Source organism: Erpetoichthys calabaricus, chromosome 3, assembly GCF_900747795.2.
Source record: "Erpetoichthys calabaricus chromosome 3, fErpCal1.3, whole genome shotgun sequence".
NCBI lineage: Eukaryota > Metazoa > Chordata > Cladistia > Polypteriformes > Polypteridae > Erpetoichthys > Erpetoichthys calabaricus.
Genome location: NC_041396.2, coordinates 9,675,250 through 9,695,038, shown reverse-complemented (window position 1 = coordinate 9,695,038; position 19,789 = coordinate 9,675,250). Strand labels below are relative to the sequence as shown.

General features: G+C 41.9%; 2 protein-coding genes across 2 annotated transcripts in view; one reads left to right on the top strand and one right to left on the bottom strand.

Moving 5' to 3' along the window:
- Positions 1–19,789, bottom strand: part of cttnbp2nlb (CTTNBP2 N-terminal like b) — a 100,835-nt gene that overhangs the window by 17,951 nt on the left and 63,095 nt on the right. Inside the window, exons 3-4 of the mRNA XM_028796350.2 lie at positions 4,219–4,446; positions 4,036–4,143 (exon numbers count right to left, since the gene is read on the bottom strand). Of these exons, the coding sequence (XP_028652183.2) occupies positions 4,036–4,143; positions 4,219–4,446 (336 nt within the window). The remainder of the gene's footprint in view (positions 1–4,035; positions 4,144–4,218; positions 4,447–19,789) is intronic.
- LOC127527026 (uncharacterized) overlaps positions 1–19,789 on the top strand; it is a 140,621-nt gene that overhangs the window by 72,058 nt on the left and 48,774 nt on the right. The gene's annotated exons all lie outside the window — the stretch shown is intronic.

Here is a 19,789-nt window from a genome sequence, read left to right as displayed (position 1 = left end):
AGACAATTCTCTTTGCACCAAGGAACAAAATTCTCCACCGGACTATCACTCTGTGTCACCCTTATTATCAATACTCTCCATAAGTGTATATGTTACGGTCAAAACCCGAAGTTCGGTCAGTTCCCAAATTGGCCGAGAGGTGCGGCAAAGTCTGAATTACTAAGAATGACCAGAGTATATGCTACTTTGGCCTGCCACTTCGTGAAGTGGCGAGAACTCCCTGGCCAAAATTTGATGTGCTGATGTAAGACTGTCCGCTCAAGGTGCGAAGATGCTTAAAAATTTCAGATGCAGATTCAGAAGTGATTTTTCCATTCTGCATGAGAAACTGCTCAAGGCGGGTCTTGTTCAGAAAGCGGACGCCACTTGAGACGGCCTTTCCCTCGCCCAAACACTAACCTTAAGGTAAATAAAATAGGTCCCTGATGTTAAGTCATTATTTTAGTCTAAAATGATAACAGAAATGTGAAACCTACTTATATACCTAATCTTAAGTATTGTGAAACAACCAAGTGGCGTCCGCTTTCTGAACAAGAAGCCGCCAAGGCTACACTACTAAGTGCGCAACAAATCGCAGCTCAGGCCTTTTTTCTTCCAACTTTGGCTGATCGCCCCATGCTATTTCGCAAACTGGCTGGCCAAATCCCGAAATCAAGGAAAAGATCAGTCATTGGCCGGTCAATTTACAGTGATATTGGCCATTTCCCGATTTGGCCGGACACTTCCCGCTTTGGCCGATTTCGGGTTTTGGCCGTAATATATACATCCTACATGTAATAACCTACAAATTTCCTTCCACAAAGTTAACCAAGCCGGTTTTCTGTCCAAGAAACTCTGCGATGACTGGACATATTCTAGATTAGCTGCCATACCATCAAGTCTGGCACTGTCTGCAAATTGACCAAGCTTGTTCTTTACATTCCTGTCGAGATTGGTAAGGTATATCAGAAATAGCAGCAGCCAAGCGCTGATCCCCAAGAGACACCACTCTTAACATCACCCAATTCTGATAAAGTTCTTTGCACCCTAACTGTTTACTTCCTGTGTTTTAGCCAATTTTTTTACCCATCTACACGCTATAACCTGAGCTGCCACTTCTTCTACTTTGAAGGCAAACTTTTCACGTGGGGCCTTATTAAACACCTTCTGAATATCATATAAATGATATTATATGACCAGAGTGGCGCATACATTTGTTTCCTCCTCATAGAATTCCAGCAGGTTAGACAAACATGACCTCCTTCGTCTGATCCTCACAAACTCCTCCTGTACTTGCCATGTGTTTCTCAATCTTCTCCTTAACCAGTAAACCCCCGATTCTCTAAAGAATCGCAAATCCAAGAATGGCAATTACTTTCTGTTCCCTCCAGTCTTTGTAGGGATGTAAGATCATGGAGGGTGGGAGCGTCCTGGGAAAGTTTTCATTTAATGAAATAAATATATTTGTAGTAAAGCTGTTTCTTTTTGGAGCCATGACTCGTTTGGTTCTGGTGTTTCAGAAGCACGTTGTAGGCGCCTTCGTTCATTGTTTTTATCCATGCAGTCTCGTGTTTGGTTTTCTATGGGTGTGTTGTTAGCTAGAAGTTGTTTGCTGTTAGGAATCATAATTGAACCTCTGACCGCAGGCACAGTATATATTTAACATTATACATAGTTATTGTCTGTTTTTCACCTGCATTATTATCATTCTTTAATTTAATATTATTTATTGTATCATTATGCTGCTGCTGAAGAATGTGAATTTCCCATTGGGATTAATAAAGTATCTATCTATCTATCTATCTATCTATCTATCTATCTATCTATCTATCTATCTATCTATCTATCTATCTATCTATCTATCTATCTATCTATCTATCTATCTATCTATCTATCTATCTATCTATCTATCTATCTATCTATCTATCTATCTATCTATCTATCTATCAGTGGAGTAACTGACTGCTGGCACTGTCAGTAATCACCACTACCTCAAGTTTAAATACATACACATATATAGATAGATGCCGCATTCACTGTGTTTCCCAGTAGACACGATACGTGAGCCTTACTGCGAGTGGCAAAAGTGCCATTTAAACTAATACAGGTAGACGTGGAAACCGGGTTTTCTGAGGAAAAAACAATAACGTTTAAAACAGTATCGTTTACATACAACAGATTTTGGCGAATCATTTAAATGCAATTATTTATATCCATTTATACACTAAAAATGGCAATTATTAAATAATAATAATTATTATTAACCATTCCTCCCATATAAGTAACATTTCGGGGACTGCCTTCTTCTATCTTCAAAACATTTCCAGACTTTGTCCTGTTCTTACGCAACACAGTACTGAAGTATTGTTTAATTGTTTAATTACTATAATGGTATTCTATCTGGCATCCCACAAAAACTTATCAATCGCTTAGAACTTCTTCAAAATTCCGCTGCCAGGATAATATCCTGCTGTTGTAAATCCACTGAACATATTACACCGATTCTCTCTCAGCTTCACTGGCTCCCAGTTAACTACCGATTACAATACTAAATATCGCTCTTAACATTTAAAGCTCTCCACAACCTTACTGATCTCCTCCAGACTTACACTCCTCTCGCTCACTCAGATCTTGTAATTTGAGAGTATTCAGTCTGGCAATATGGTGCAGCCTTAGTTTGTGGAAGACAGACACAACTAAAGACATGAGCATAAAATGATGGTTGTCAATTTCAAACTGTGTTTCCTCAATGTGCTCCTTGAGAAAAAACATCATTAAGTTTGAGACATGTTAACAGCTAACAACAATCTACATAGTGACTAAATACGTTTAGCTAAAACGTTGTTTGGAGGCTCACTTGAGCACATAAATGCATAGCTTTGCTAGCTTAGCCTGGCTTAGCTAAAGTAAAGATTATGAAACGGGATTTTCTAACAGCCAAATATAACCAAAACAATTGTTCAACCTTACATATGAAAAGTAATCCCCCGGGATCTGGTTTGGAGCGTACAGCGGTTTGTACAATCCCAAGCAGCACATTATTCATTACTTCACTCCACAGCAGTGCCACTCACAATATGGTGACGACATTGACGTACGATTCTGCTAGTCATGAGGCATCTAGTTATTCTATGTCAATGTTTAAATATGTCACCATGGCAACTTGTTGGTGTACACGCTTTACGTAAAGTTTAGTTTACAGGTTGTGTTGTGTTGTTTGGGCGCCACTTACCGACTTTGGGAAGCCGCTGGGTTTGACTGTTGGGCGCTGTGCGAGTGCGCGTGCACTTTTGCCACGGGTTGCGTCTGGCATCCGTGCATATATACAACCTTCGTAAACATTATTGAATGTAGGTGTTATATGCAGTGGTGTGCGCGTTCGGGCAGCGGTTGTATTGTGACCTGAAGTTTAGTTTACAGGTTGTGTTGTGTTGTTTGGGCGCTACCTACTGAGTCTGGGAAGCCGCTGGGTTTGACTCTGGGGCGCTGAGTCGTAGTGCGCGTGCGCTTCGATGCGTCCTGCGTCCGTCGTCCTGCGTTCGTGCATATATACAACTGTCGTTTAATAATATAGATAATTTCTTCTACTAATCCACCTGTGATGCATATTAAGCTTACTGGCCTATGGTTGCTTAAATCTGCCTGATCTTCACTTATGTAATGGGATAACGTTTGCCATTTTCCAGTCGTAAGGAATTTTCCCAGTGTGCAGTGACTTTCAAGAAAAATGTGTCAAGGGTTTATATCTGTACTTGCTAACCTCCCTAAGCACTTGAGGGTAAAACCATTAAGTTAATTTTAATTAGCATTTTTCCCTGAATATAGGCTCACATAACATAACATAACATAACAGGACTCATGCAATGATTTAAATGGACTCACACTGAAGCCAGTGTGCATTGTGGGGGCAAATTATATTGCTTGGAACCAAAATAAACAAATACAGTAATACTAAAATTCACTTCACCCAGGAGATATTCAATATTAAAATATCAATTCAAAAAAATGTTCTTCTCCTCCATGAAGCACCTCAGTTAAATGTGATCACATGTGTACCTGCTGAGCAAGCCGCTCCCGCTCCTTCTCCAGCATGTAGGTGACGTCATCTCCATCGGCGGTATCCTGGGCGTGACGCCTCTTTTCCTCTTCCAGATCCATTATTACCTATTTGCAAGGAAACATGTAAGGCTACCATTGCTGAAAACAGGACCACCAACTTGTTCTTACAATTCCACCTACCTTTCTGTGGCGACTTTCAGCAGCTGCCAGTTGGGCGACCATTTTTTCATGCATCTTCTTACAATGTGACATAACAACTTTAAGCACCGAAAGAGGGCTAGGACAGTTGGTGGCAGTGGCATCACGCTCCTCCTTCAGAGCTTCATAGTCTCGCTGAAGAGCCATGAAGGGGTCACTGAGGTTATACTTGGCATAGCGTTCCTGGATGAACTTCTCTCTCTGCTGGGCCTGTAAGTGTAGAGAGAAAGGAAATAAAAGGAGAGAGAAAGTCACTGTGGAATTCAATGGCACATCAGCTCCCCAGAAAGATGAACTCCATTGAAATAATGATGCGACTTCTAAAACCATCGGGTTGCAACCAGTGATGATTAGGGGTGTCATATTAAAAGGAATGACGATCTATATCAGGGGTGTCCATCTTCGGTCCTGGTGGGCCACAGGTTTTCATCCTAGGCCCTTTCCTAATCAGCGACCAGTTTTCGCTGCTAATTAACTCCTTTTCCCTTCATTTTATTAGCCTTGTTTTTAAGGATTCCGTCCTCTGAATTGATTCGATTCTTCATTAAATGGCAGCCAAACAGAAATGAGATGTGAAACGAGCCAACAGATGATCAGCTAAATTGGAACATCAAACTCCAGCCAGTTTCTTAATGAGAAGCCAATTCTTGCTGTTAATTAAAGCCATCATTGAATATCAGGACTTGTTGCTGCTCTGATCCTGCCACAGCAGACTGTTGATTTTCTGTTTTTTTTTTTTTAAGACCACCGACAAGACGTTTTGATGACCTGAGCAGACCAACATGATCGAGACCTTCACATTTCTTTATTTTCAGGTTAGCTGGTCACGTGGCAGCTTGTTTTGTCTCTCATTATTGTTTGGCTGCTCATTATAAGGAAAAAGAAATGACTAAGGAGTCTGAGTCACGTCAATTAAAATGAAGGCAAAACAAGTTAATCAACAGCAAAAATGGATCACTAATTAAGAAGATGGTTAGAATGAAAACCTGCTGCCACTGCGGCCCACCATGACTGGAGTTGGACACCCCTGATCTAAGTGATCGATCATGTTGTGTTTTATATTTGTAATTCATTTGCATCACTTTACAAAGACCGGTTTTAACTTTGACAATAACCCTGAGCTTGACTTGGACATCTGTGCAATTCAATGCAATTACTTGAGACTGATGAGCAATGAACTGCTTTAAATTTTTAAGCCAGAAGTTGATGGAATAATATCAGGCTGCAAAAATGATAAATATTTCTATGCATTTTGCCACTCTAAGGTAATTCATTAATATTCATGAGTGGGGTGGAGCCTCAACTAAAAATACAATTGCAAACAAAAAGCCGTAAAGAGAGCTTTGGAATGAACTGAAGCTGAACCACTGCTTGAAACGAGCCACAGTAATAATGATGTAAATTGATCATCACAGGTTGGTATGGAAAGTGAAACTGATGTGTGATACGGCAACAGTTAATGTCCATGTCAGGGGAAATGTTGGAGATACTAAGCCTTGTACTATGGAAGCCAGCATTAACAGACATGGGCACATTAATCGTGTGGAGGAGTCGCAGAAATCTTACCCTATCATGCGGGAGCGACAGAAAAAATTAGACTTGGACAGCATACAGGCTTGGGCCGATTTGTGGCAGATGAAATTTAACATCAGCAAATGGAAAGTATTATATGTAAAAATGAAAATGTGAGGTTTGCATATAAAATGGGAGGTCTGAAAATCGAAAGTATGCCTTGAGAGAAGGATTTAGGAGTCATAGTGGACTCGACACTATCAAGTGTCAGAGAGAATGTCCGGTTATATAGCACCTTGATGTGTGCGGTTCAAGTCACAGGTGGTTCTGCTCGAGCTTTATAACACACTGGTGAGGCCTCATCTGGAGTCCTGGGTGCAGTTTTGGTCTCCAGGCTATAAAAAGGACATAACAGCACTACAAGAAGTCCAGAGAAGAGCATCTAGGCTGATTCCAGGACTAAAAATGATGAGTTACGAGGAAAGATTAAAAGAGCTGAGCCTGACCAAAGTGTTTAAAATTATGAAGGGAATTCGTCCAGTGGATCAAGACTGTGACTTTAAAATGAGTTCATCATGAACAGAAGGACACAGATGGAAACTTGTTAAGGGTAAATGTCACAAAGAGAACCACAGACACATGGAATAAGTGACCACGCAGTGTGGTAGACAGTAGGACTTTAGGGACCTTCAAAAGTTGGACCTGATGTTATTTTGGAAAATTAAGTTTATAGGACTTGTGAGCTTTGTGGGGATGAAAGGGTTATTCTAATCCAGAATGTTCTAATGTACTAAAAAGTACAAGCAGTACTAGGGTGTTGTACTGTGTTAGCCATTATGAATATAGTGAGAAGTCAAGCAAAATGACACCTTTCATTGGCTAACTAAAATGATTACAATATGCAACCTTTCAAGGCAACTCAGGCTCCTTCTTCAGGCTAGAAGTAATGAAGAAGAGGCCCGAGTTGCCTCGAAAGCTTGCATATTGTAATCTTTTTAGTTAGCCACTAAAAGGTGTCATTTTGCTTGACTTCTCACTAAAAAGTATAAGAAATATTTCTAACAATAGAAAAAGTGCTTGGACAAGAGTATTGCATCTCATTCATTATTTTGAATGTGGCTAAAATAGAAATTGTTGTAAGCTGTAGGAATTTTTGGGTTCCGCTTCGTACCCAGTAGGACTTTCAGATCAAATATCACTATATGAACATAATTCAGATTTATTACAAAAGGTCTTACTCGAAGACAAAACGCAATATTTGAATGGAAAAGAAGAGTTGTTTGTTTTACCCTCACTGACCCTGGTATCAAGTTACTCCAGATGTGCTTATGCAAAGCTGCGGTATTTGACGGATCTGTGTTTCCACTTCCCCTTTTCACGATCAGCCTTTTTAAAATTTTGAATGGTTGGCTTGTTATCTTCATTAGCAAAACTTACAGACAGACCCCTTTACAAAGTAGATTGGCACAGTTTCTTTCCTTATTTTTTTTCCTGTCCCACTGCTCTGCACTTTGATCTACAAGTGTATTCAGGACAGTTTTTCCAAATGTCCTTCCAGTGCCCTGAAAGTATCATTCTGCATCTGATCCTGTTCTGATTCACTAATAATCCTGAGATCCTTAATTATTGCTTAACACTCCTCCTTATTACAGCAAAGGGAAAATAATGGTCATAATATAGATTTTTCTTTCATTACAACGCTTTGAAATCCTCACTTTAAAGAGCCTTGTGTCAGTCAACATGCGACAAGGACTCGCGTACCCAATTAGACTGAAGACAGGAAAGCAGTGCTGATGCTGCTCCATTACAGGGTGTACCTGCTCAGAGTTTTGATGGCTCCTATATGTTAAACACCAGTTGCTTGAGCACCACGTGGATCTATTTATTTATTTGTTTTTTCATTCTTGTTACAGCCACCACTGTAGCCTTTACCATTAAAATAAAGTATAAAAAAAGCATGTGCAAATATACATGCAACAGCCAGAATTGTTAACTTAACACCCTATATACTCAAATATTTACTTATTTCGAAACTGGTACCTTATTTTAAAGGCTAATTTGACAGCCTTAATTCACAGTATGCCACTTTGCAGAGGTCTGTTTTCACTTCGATATTAAAGAGTCTATTTCTTTTGATCCATGTCAAAAAGGGCAAATTCAATCAACTGTCATTCATGACTGGATAATGATAACACTTATTACACTTGTGAATACTTTTTTTTTTTTTTTATAGGCGCTGTCAATTATATAAGGACCCAAATATTGATTTATGTGTTCATTTGAGATTCCTTTCATCTGATGCTATGTTTCAGCTGAAGATCTGATATCATTCACCATGGAAAACATGCAATAATGCCAGACAATTCAGGCTTTGTCTCGGCACTGCAGCTTTGGAAAGCTTCATTTGCTGCAATAATGTAACTCAAAATAAAAGCAGACTTGCAAAAAAGACTAATCACTGCGTGGGACAAAAACCATTAGCAAAAGACAAAGCTAATTATTATTATTTTAATTTTTTTTTAAACTGCATCTATCTGCATGATGTCCTTAATCATAATGCCATATTAATATTCATATCATGCTCAAAGTTCACATCTATTTTTAAGAGGGAAAGTGAAATGAGGCAATTAAAGGAAAATGATCTTACCTAATGGCTTTTGCTATTGTAGTTTTTTAAGAAGGAAAGGAATTAGCAGCGGAGAGCTTCGTTTAGAATTCAGCCTGTATTTTCTGTCTTGACAGGTCGGACAGTTTGGGAAGATTCTGTAACTTGCTGTGCTCTTCTCTCTCTCTCTCTGTCTACCTACCTATATATATATATATATATATATATATCTATATATATATATATATACACACACATACACACACATATACATACATACATACATACATACATACATACATACATATATAAAATCCAATGTCCATCTGTCTGTTTTCATGAGAGATTTAGCTAATGGATTTAGATCGGGCTTTTTTCTATAATTTGCTTGAACATTCACATTGATTTTGCAACTTCTCTCATCGTGCTAAGTACCATTGTTCACTTACGGTACCGATTTATTTACGTGAATCCAAAAGAGACACAGTGAACCAAGGGGAAGGGTGGCGGTGCCCTCCTCACTCACACGCGGCTTCAGGGCGTACCTTACATCCACTTAGCTAGCGAATGACAGAAGCACTTCCGATCTACAGTGCATCTGGAAAGTATTCCCAGCGCATCACTTTTTCCACATTTTGTTATGTTACAGCCTTATTCCAAAATGGATTAAATTCATTTTTTCCTCAGAATTCTACACACAACACCCCATAATGATAACGTGAATAAAGTTTACTTGAGGTTTTTGAAAATTTTTTAAAAATAAAAAAAACTGAGAAATCCCATGTCCATAAGTATTCACAGCCTTTGCTCAATACTTTGTCGATGCACCTTTGGCAGCAATTACAGCCTCAAGTCTTTTTGAATATGATGCCACAAGCTTGGCACACCTATCCTTGGCCAGTTTCGCCCATTCCTCTTTGCAGCACCTCTCAAGCTCCATCAGGTTGGATGGGAAGCGTCGGTGCACAGCCATTTTAAGATCTCTCCAGAGATGTTCAATCAGATTCAAGTCTGGGCTCTGGCTGGGCCACTCAAGGACATTCACAGAGTTGTCCTGAAGCCACTCCTTTGATATCTTGGCTGTGTGCTTAGGGTCGTTGTCCTGCTGAAAGATGAACCGTCGCCCCAGTCTGAGGTCAAGAGCGCTCTGGAGCAGGTTTTCATCCAGGAGGTCTCTGTACATTGCTGCAGTCATCTTTCCCTTTATCCTGACTAGTCTCCCAGTCCCTGCCGCTGAAAAACATCCCCACAGCATGATGCTGCCACCACCATGCTTCACTGTAGGGATGGTATTGGCCTGGTGATGAGCGGTGCCTGGTTTCCTCCAAACGTGATGCCTGGCATTCACACCAAAGAGTTCAATTTTTGTCTCATCAGACCAGAGAATTTTCTTTCTCGTGGTCTGAGAGTCCTTCAGGTGCCTTTTGGCAAACTCCAGGCGGGCTGCCATGTGCCTTTTACTAAGGAGTGGCTTCCGTCTGGCCACTCTACCATACAGGCCTGATTGGTGGATTGCTGCAGAGATGGTTGTCCTTCTGGAAGGTTCACCTCTCTCCACAGAGGACCTCTGCAGCTCTGACAGAGTGATCATCGAGTTCTTGCTCACCTCCCTGACTAAGGCCCTTCTCCCCCGATCGCTCAGTTTAGATTTGTGAATTTTGTGAATTTCCCCTTGGGATTAATAAAGTATCTATCTAGATGGCCGGCCAGCTCTAGGAAGAGTCCTGGTGGTTTTGAACTTCTTCCACTTACAGATGATGGAGGCCACTGTGCTCATTGGGACCTTCAAAGCAGCAGAAATTTTTCTGTAACCTTCCCCAGATTTGTGCCTCGAGACAATCCTGTCTCAGAGGTCTACAGACAATTCCTTTGACTTCATGCTTGGTTTGTGCTCTGACATGAACTGTCAACTGTGGGACCTTACATAGACAGGTGTGTGCCTTTTCAAATCATGTCCAGTCAACTGAATTTACCACAGGTGGACTCCAATGAAGCTGCAGAAACATCTCAAGGATGATCAGGGGAAACAGGATGCACCTGAGCTCAATTCTGAGCTTCATGGCAAAGGCTGTGAATACTTATGTACATGTGCTTTCTCAATTTTTTTTTTATTGTTAATAAATTTGCAAAAATCTCAAGTAAACTTTTTTCACGTTGTCATTATGGGGTGTTGTGTATAGAGTCTGTTTGGATCGGTCAACCTCTGCATTTTGGAGTGTAACTTGCCTCCGCTTAGCTAGCTTGTTTATTGATTTTTAAAGTTTGTCCTGTTTCACTACTACGCAGGCGGAGGTGTGGGGGACAGCTAGTTAAGAAAAAAAAAAAAAAATCACAGCCATAGCTTACATAAAGCCGATGTCACATCATGCAGCTTCTAATTGTGGGGAATGTCAGATTTGTCGACTGATCACATCGCCGGACCAAATCATTTCAGTGATCGCAGGATGACCCTCCAGCACAGTCGTCCTCACTCCGTTGTCTGACTGCCAATAGTGTGCTGCCTGATGGAGCCAGTGCTGTATGAAGGGTTAACAGCTGTGGTGAGTTCAGCAGCAATCTTGGCCCCCTTTTTTCTAGTCCGTGAGATTAGATATTTCTTCCCAAAAGGGAAATTAATACTTTCCAAAACTTCAACAGAAGAAAAAAAAAATTCTATAAATTTTATATCTACTGTAATGAGGGGAAAAGGGATGATGAGATCAACAGATGGAGGGGGGAGAAGAGCGTGGTTATGTAGTCACTATACCAATCTGTAGTGGTGAAGAAGAAGCCACATCAGAAGGCGAAGCTCTCAATTTACCAGTCAATTTACGTCCCTACCCTCACCTATGGTCATGAGCTTTGTCCACAGGATGGCTGGGATCTCCCTGTAGAACCGCTGACCCTCCGTATTGAGAGGAGCCAATTGAGGTGGATCAGTCCTGGATGCCTCCCTTTGGAGGTATTATAGGCACAAGAAGCTGGGAGGAGACCCCAGGGAAGACCCAAGACTTGCTGGGAGGATTATATCTCCCTGATGGCCACAGTATGAGTTGCCAAGTGTGGCAGGGGAAAAGGATGTATGGGCCTCACTGCTAAGACTGTTGATCCTGCAACCCGGCTTTGGATAAGCAGGCAGTGTGGTGTAGTGGTTAAGGCTTGGGATTACAAACCCTAAGGTTGTGGGTTCAAATCCTGCCACTGACATTGTGTGACCCGGAAAAGTCACTTGACCTGCTTATGCACCAATTGGAAAACTAAAAGAAATGTTACCAATTATATCATAAATGTCCCAAGTTGCCTTGATAAATGATGATAAATATGTAAACAGAGTATATTGTACACATACACACATCGGCCAAACTTCAATGCTGTATTTGTAGAATGGGTTAACGTAAGACAGCAAAGGTTTGCATGTTTTTAAAATGGTGACTGTTGTTATTCCTAGCTGTCTCATCCATCATCCACACTGCCTCCCTACCAGGGTCTCTTCTTTCGGGAGTCAAAAATTTGTTCTTCTATTGTCTGATTGGATTCCAGAACTGCAGTAAGTCCTTGCTGGTTTATAACCATGAATGTTGTCATGTTGGACTTGTCCTCTTAATTCAAGGTGGACAGTTCTGAGTGTTTAAATTACAAAGAAAAGCTGATAAAGCAGGAGCTAAACAACAACCTTCTGATTCTCCTTTGGGTTGTGCTGGACTTCTACGAGGTGAGACACAAAAATAACCAGATTGGTAAAAAAACAAAATATTTATTGATGAATTACAGCATTCTAAACATTTCACTTTCCATATATTCCCCATCCCGATCTCTACACCGCTCCATATGTATCTTCCATTGATTCAAACAGTGCTGGAAGTCTTCTTGCTTGAGGCTCTTTAACAGGCTTGCCATTTCTATCTTCACTTCATCCACTGAAGAAAAATGTGTTCCCTTCAGGTCACTTTGATTTTCGGGAACAAGTAAAAATCACAGGGAGCTAAATCGGGCGAATAGGGAGGATGATCGAGGACAGGAATGTTTTTGTCAGTCAAAAACTGCTTTACGGAAAAAGCAGTACGATCATTTTGAACAATCTGATTCACCGTTTTGATATTTTCATCCGTCCAAAATGAGTGTGGGCAACCTGGGTGTTGAATGTCTTCCACATTTTCTTGCCCTTCCTTGAAACGTGTACGCCACTCAAAAACTTGTGTGCGAGACAAACTGTTATCACCGTACACTGTTTTTATCATTTCATAAGTTTCTGTGGCCATTTTGTTCAATTTCGCGAGACATCTGATGTTGATTCACTGTTCGATTTTTTTCACCTGACATTATAGCAGCAACTCATGTAGCGATTGTTGTACAAATACTGACTGGGCTATTCACAGGATATACCGCTGGTCAGCGGTTTGAGAGGGCATGTAGGAGGGGATACCGTTCTATGATTAACGTCCGTCTGGCCTTCACACGGTTTTCCAAGAAAGCCCCAAGCCCAGTTCGGTTACTTTTGTGTCTCACCTCGTACTCTTGATGAAGCCTCATCCAACACCCTGCTAAAGCTCACGATACTCCATTTCATATTACGGTAGATACTGTAGAAGCAGCACACAGTGTTTTGAGAATTTGTCCTTTTTGGATTTGACTGGATTGTTCAACTGTTATAAATAGTTCAAGGAGGAGAGTTAATAGTGCTTAAACAACAAAGCATTAATTAAATAACGACCCTTTGATTCTTCTTTATGTTGCACTGCACTTCCACCCTCGATCAAGTCTCACCCAACATCCCTCAGTAAAGGAATATGATGCTCTTTTTTATATAACTGTTGATATAATCATCATGTGGCATTGCCTGGGCAAGTAGTGTTAAGATGGTCATTTTGTCTGCTAGTCTGGCCTATAATATCTAAAGACAGATGATAGAGCAGTTTCTGACCGTAGTTTATTGGCAGACGTCACAGAAAATAAAGAGCAGCAGTTTTAGGAAAGAAGTTAAGGTTTGGAGCTAATGTGGTTAAGTGTGTAGTATATATGGTTAAGATTGGGGGTTAGGTTAAGGTTAGGGATTAGTGTTGTTGTTAAGGGTTAGACAATAATTTGGTTAGCATGTAGTATCCGTGGTTAAGATTAGGCGTAAGTGTTGTTCAGGTTGAGGTAACGTGACTTCTGCCTTCAAACTGCTGGTCTAGACCTGCTGTGACATATGGCTCTGTGACTCTGGTTTCAGTCTGTTCAGATGCTTCACTTGCTCTGAGCCAGCAGGTGGCACTGATGTGCAAAGTGTAGCACACAGGAAAAAAATGCCACTTGGAAACCCCCAGGGTCAAAATTTTAGGTTCCAAAGAAACAGCTACTAAGCAAAATATGGTCCAGGCCGGTCAAAGGGTGTAAGATGGTATAGAAACCATACATACAGACACTCAGACAACCTATATTTAATATCATTAGTAACAAGCTACAGGTCAAAAAAATTTTTCAAAGTTAAAAAAAAAAAAAAAAAGCTTTTGTAGAAGGGATGCCACATGGCACAGTGCCCAGAAGTAGCTTGTGGTATGTAAAACATAATACATTAAAAAAGGCAAGCCTCTCTTCTTTTTGCAAGGATCAAAACATGCATGTTCCTTATTTATGGAGTTAAGATTACTGAAAAAAGTCCAAGGACTACTCATTTTGTCCGTGTTACACATTTCGTAAGTGCAAGTTAGATTTTGAGCGCATTTTGTAAGCGGGAGTTACATTCTGTGTGTGAGTGATGCACGTGGCAACTGTTTTGCGGTCACATGATTTTTGGTAGTGTTCTTGCACAGTATCACCGTCAAAATGATTTGAGAGTGAAAGCAGCTATGCAAGGGCGGGACTTCTTTCTTCTTAGCCAATGGTAACCAGCTAATCATGAACCACACCTCCAAATGGGTCATCAAATTGCCGGCGCAATTGTCACTTGTGAATGAGCCACAGAAACTAACATTCTTCTGGGTTCTATGCTGCGGGCAAAGTGATTGTCAAGGCAAATAATAGAAGGGCATAGTCTAGTATTGATTTCTATGTAAGCCCTGATCACGAAATATCACTGATTTTAAGGTCCGATTGACATTTTTTGCCGGGGGTGGGGCAACAACACTCTCACCAAATTGGCGAAAAAAAGCCACACTTTTAGTAAATTGTGAGTCATGGGAGTAAAATTTGCACATTCCTGTTTGAAGGTGGGGAAGGAGGTGTGCTGGTCAGCACTGACTACATCCTTTGGTTAGAAGAACAAAGTCCTGCCCTTACCTCACTGCTTTTGCTCTCAAATAATTTTGACCGTGACGCCGAGTAAGAACACTGCCAACAATCATGTAATCTGCAAAACACGTGCCAAACGCATCATTCACGCACAAAATGCAACTTGCACTTACAAAATGTGTTTTATTCAAACATGGACTTTTGCCAGTAATCTAACTCCATACTTATTTCTCGTTGCCACACTCTATGCATGAGTCTTCTGGATGAGCATTTATTGGCTGTCAGCTCTCATGCACAAAGAGCCACCCCTCCAACTAAAGACAGAATCAACCCTGTTTGATTGTCTCAAAGTCGTCGCAGTCGTTGCAAGCAAGTCTATGGGAACGTCACATTAGATGATAGGTTTCTCTGCAGCGCACCACTGACTGTCTAAGATTATGTAAATGAAGGCTTTGACTGAAAATGGCTGGAAAAGTCACATAATGTGACATGGCCTTAGACTCCCATCCTTTCTTCCTTTGTTTCGCTATATTCTGGACTGCCTTTCAAGACTATTGTGAGGTTGACACATTTTCCTTTACTGTTAAAACAGCAGATTTACAGGGTGCGTTGACTGGAAGCGTCAGTAGCCTTCACTCCCTCTTCCAAGACTCCCTTTCCTATTATTAAGACCAGGCTACAGGAAGCTTATCCGCTGCCCTTTGGGTGTCATTTCATTTCCAAACAGGAAGCTCGAGTTGCAATGCACCCTTAAGCCAAAGCAAGGTAAATAAACTGGGGGCTGAGGAGTCACGGTTTGATGTGGCCTAACAATAAAGCCTCAGGTAGTCAAATTGCAGAAGTTAGTAAAGCTTGGCCATCTGTGGTATTACAAGATCACTCCAGCGTCTCAGCTTTGCCTTTACCCAACACAAAAAAAACAAACTTGGGAGTACAGCTTTTAAAATAAGGTGTGAAGAACGAAAAAAACGGGTTATTCAGAATCTCAGCCACCCTGCAGTGGTAACACCTCCCATCTTCCACTTTCTCCCTCCAGCCCGCGTGCTTATGGCCAAGTATGCCAGGACACACTAACTTATCCTACTTTGTAACACAACATCATTTCTTTTGGCCCTTTTTTATAAACATTAACCCCAGACTTTGGGGAAAAAAAATACCAGCAAGACGACTTCCTCAGTCTCAGAGACACAATGGTCTCTCTACAGAGAAACCGTACAAGGAAGTGCACGCCCATCCAAATTCCACAGGGGCTCCTCAACTTGCCCAGACGGCATTCTTGTTTTTTTTTAAAAAAAAGAAAAGCATAGCACAAAAGGCTGCCTCAAAAAAAAAAAAAAAACGCCCACCCCACCAAACCAACACTCTAATCGCAAATCTCCTCCATGGAGTATCGGCTCCTCACTGATATTCAGATCTTCACTCTGCTGCCAAAGCTCTCAGCTGCCCGAATGCCTCAGTGTGACACACTGGCATAGCATCTTCACTTTAAATATTTCCAAGTGCTATTTAATACAGACAAGAGAGTCGATTATTTCCATATAAACGGCAATAAAACATTCTGAATTGCACATTATGTCTGATTTCTCCAGCACCTTCAATACCATCCGGCCATCCCTGTTAAGATATGCAGGTGGATGAGCCTGTGGAGTCCTGGATGATGGACTATCTGTTGGGCACACCACCATCTGTGAGACTCAAGGACTGTGTGAGCAACACTGGAGCACCACAAGGAACTGGCTTGTCTGCTTTTCTCTTCAGTCCGTACACCTAAGAATAAAATACTTGGTCAGATCTTTGGAGAAATTCACAGATGATTCTGCAGTTATGGGGTGAATCGATAAGGGGGATAAGACAGAGGAGAGGAGTCAGATGACAACAAAAGGATACGATCAAAGTGGAGCAGATGATATTATTTATCTGGACTTTCAGAAAGCATTTGATAAGGTGCCACACACTTCCTTAGAAGGCTGGCGTCCTTCAACATCTGTAATAAGATGCTGCAGATGTTCTATCAGACAGTTGTGGCGAGCGCCCACTTCTACGTGGTGGTGTGCTGGGGAGGCAGCATAAAGAAGAGGGACGCCTCACGCCTGGACAAACTGGTGAGGAAGGCAGACTCTATTGTAGGCACGGAGCTGGACAGTTTGACATCTGTGGCAGAGCGACGGGCGCTGAGCAGACTCCTGTCAATTATGGAGAATCCACCGCATCCACTGAACAGGATCATCTCCAGACAGAGGAGCAGCTTCAGCGACAGACTGCTGTCACCGTCCTGCTCCACTGATACACTGAGAAGATCGTTCCTCCCCCACACTATGCTACTCTTCAATTCCACCTGGGGGGGGGGGGGGGGGGTAAACATTAAAATTATACAAAGTTATTGTCTGTCTGTATACCTGCATTGTTATCAGCATTGTTATCACTCTTTAACTTTATATTGTTCTTTATCAGTATGCTGCTGCTGGAGTATGTGAATTTCCCCTTGGGATTAATAAAGTATCTATCTATCTATCTACATGAGAGGTTGGCCATCAAATTAAAAGAAATGATTTAGATGGGAATATAAGGAACAAGCAGCAAATTAACAATTCTTTACATTTATATATCGCTTTTGTCACTACTCATATAGTCAATTGGGAGCCACTTAAACCACCACCAATGTGCAGTATCCACCTGGATGATGCAACGGCAGCCATTTTTGCGCTCACCACACATTTAAGTGTTAGGTGGTGAAGTGGTGAGAGATAGTTAGCCATTTAAAGTCAGAGGATGATTAGGGGGCCAGAATGACTAAGCCACGATGGGCAATTTAGCCAAGACATCAGGATACACCGTACTCTTTACGAATTAATACCCAGGGATCTTTGATGAGCACAGAGAGTGGGGATCTTGGTTTTAAGTCTCATCCGATGGCACCATTTTTATATAGCACAGTGTCCCCATCACTGAACTAAGAAATTGAGATCCACACACAGACCACAGGGTGCGTACCCCCCTGTTGGCCACACCAACACCTCTTCCAGCAGCAATGCAAGCTTTTCCTGGTTGGTCTCCCATCCAAATACTGGCCAGGGCTGAAAATGCTTAGCTTCAGGTCGGGTAAGGTCAGGTCAGGTCGGGGAGTATGCACTGGTACAGCGTGTTGCCGCACCCACCATATGACGAAACAGCTCGGGATCGTGGTTGGCAACCCCCCAGGCAGACACACAGTCTGGTCCCACTCTCTAGAAATGACCCTCTATCTGCTACAGCCTGGTGTTACGTGGGCATCCCCTTGGCCCGGTCCTCAACAATGAGGATCACCCTTGGGGAATTGTACCACATGGCTGTAGAACCGTAATTGGCACTCCCTCACAATGCAGGTAATGTGCATCATTTGGGACTCCATGAACAACACAAAGTCAAACCAGCAGTGCCCAAGGATTCTCTGAAAAGACACACATGAAGGAGTCTAGTCTTCGTCTCAGGTCACTGGATAGCGTCCATATCTCGCAACCATATAGCAAGACAGGAGGCACCAGGACTCTAAACACTTGGACCCTCGTCCTTTTGCAGATATCGGGAGCGCCACACACCCCTTTCCAGCGACTTCATGACCCCCCCCCCCCCCGCGCTCTCTATCCATCTACTGATCTACTGACCTTGTAGGAAAAGTCACCAGAGACAAATATGTCACTGCCGAGGTAAGTAAACCTCTCAATGACGAGGTCGACACTCTCTCTGCAGACAGACACACTGCTGATGGCAGTGCCCAAGAGGTCATTAAAGCTTCAGGTGGACCCAATAATCTCCCAAGTCATGGCCTATTATGATTCACGGGAATCCATCATCTCAGCCCATGAAGAAACAAAGCTTTCAAATTACCAGGTCAAGAAACTATAACACCATGGCAGCCACGCATGAGAAATGACCGATTTGACTGTAATTAAGTCTGCTTTAGAGACCCCAGGGATGATGTTTAGAAATCTACAATTACTTTGAGAGTTTTCACAAACAAACGCAGAACTTAAGTAAGTTTGTTTTCTGAGGTTAGCTATTTGAAACATGTCTGGAATCACACAAAGCCTAAAATAAGGGGGCTTGTGTTCTGTCAGCAGAGGAGGAAGCCATAACTTTTGTGAGGAGTCAAAAAGGAGGTAGTGATTGGTCAGTTATAAAAGGCCACAATGTGCATAATAAGAGTGAGACTGAAAGCTCTCGGATGTCACTGGATGTTGCGTGCGGCCACACTAGTGGATATGAAACTGAAGTAGTTGCAGTCTTTTCAACGGCCTTCTGGACTCCTTCTGCTTTGTTTCTTTCCAGCCTTATTACAGTTAGGCATGAATGCTATCAGTGGGCAGATATCACACACTGCCTCTCTAAGTGCAAATGAGTGAATCCCTCTAAACACGTGTAATAGTAGGACTGATAACGTTTTGGAAGTCAGTTTATGTAAGTGAAACTGACTAATGAACTAAGGGGGTCCCATGTTTGACCTCAGAAACATACAAGACCACTGGCTTGGGTCAAAGCAATGTACAGTAATCCCTCCTCCATCGCGGGGGTTGCGTTCCAGAGCCACCCGCGAAATAAGAAAATCCGTGAAGTAGAAACCATATGTTTATATGGTTATTTTTATATTGTCATGCTTGGGTCACAGATTTGCGCAGAAACACAGGAGGTTGTAGAGAGACAGGAACGTTATTCAAACACTGCAAACAAACATTTGTCTCTTTTTCAAAAGTTTAAACTGTGCTCCATGACAAGACAGAGATGACAGTTCTGTCTCACAATTAAAAGAATGCAAACATATCTTCCTCTTCAAAGGAGTGCGCATCAAGAGCAGAGCATGTCAGAGAGAGAGAGAAAGAAAAGCAAACAAATCAATAGGGTGGTTTGGCTTTTAAGTATGCGAAGCACCAGCACAAAGCTGTTGAAGGCCTCACCCCCTCCGTCAGGAGCAGAGAAAGAGAGAGAGAGAGAGAGAGAGAGAGAGAGAGAGAAAAACAAAGTCAAAAATCAATACGTGCCCTTCGAGCTTTTAAGTATGCGAAGCACCGTGCAGCATGTCGCTTCACGAAGCAGCTGCACAGAAGGTAGCAACGTGAAGATAATCTTTCAGCATTTTTAGACGAGCGTCCGTATCGTCTAGGTGTGCAAACAGCCCCCCTGCTCACACCTCCTACGTCAGGATCAGAGAAAGTCAGAGCAAGAGAGACAGAGAAAAGTAAGTTGGGTAGCTTCTCAGCCATCTGCCAATAGCGT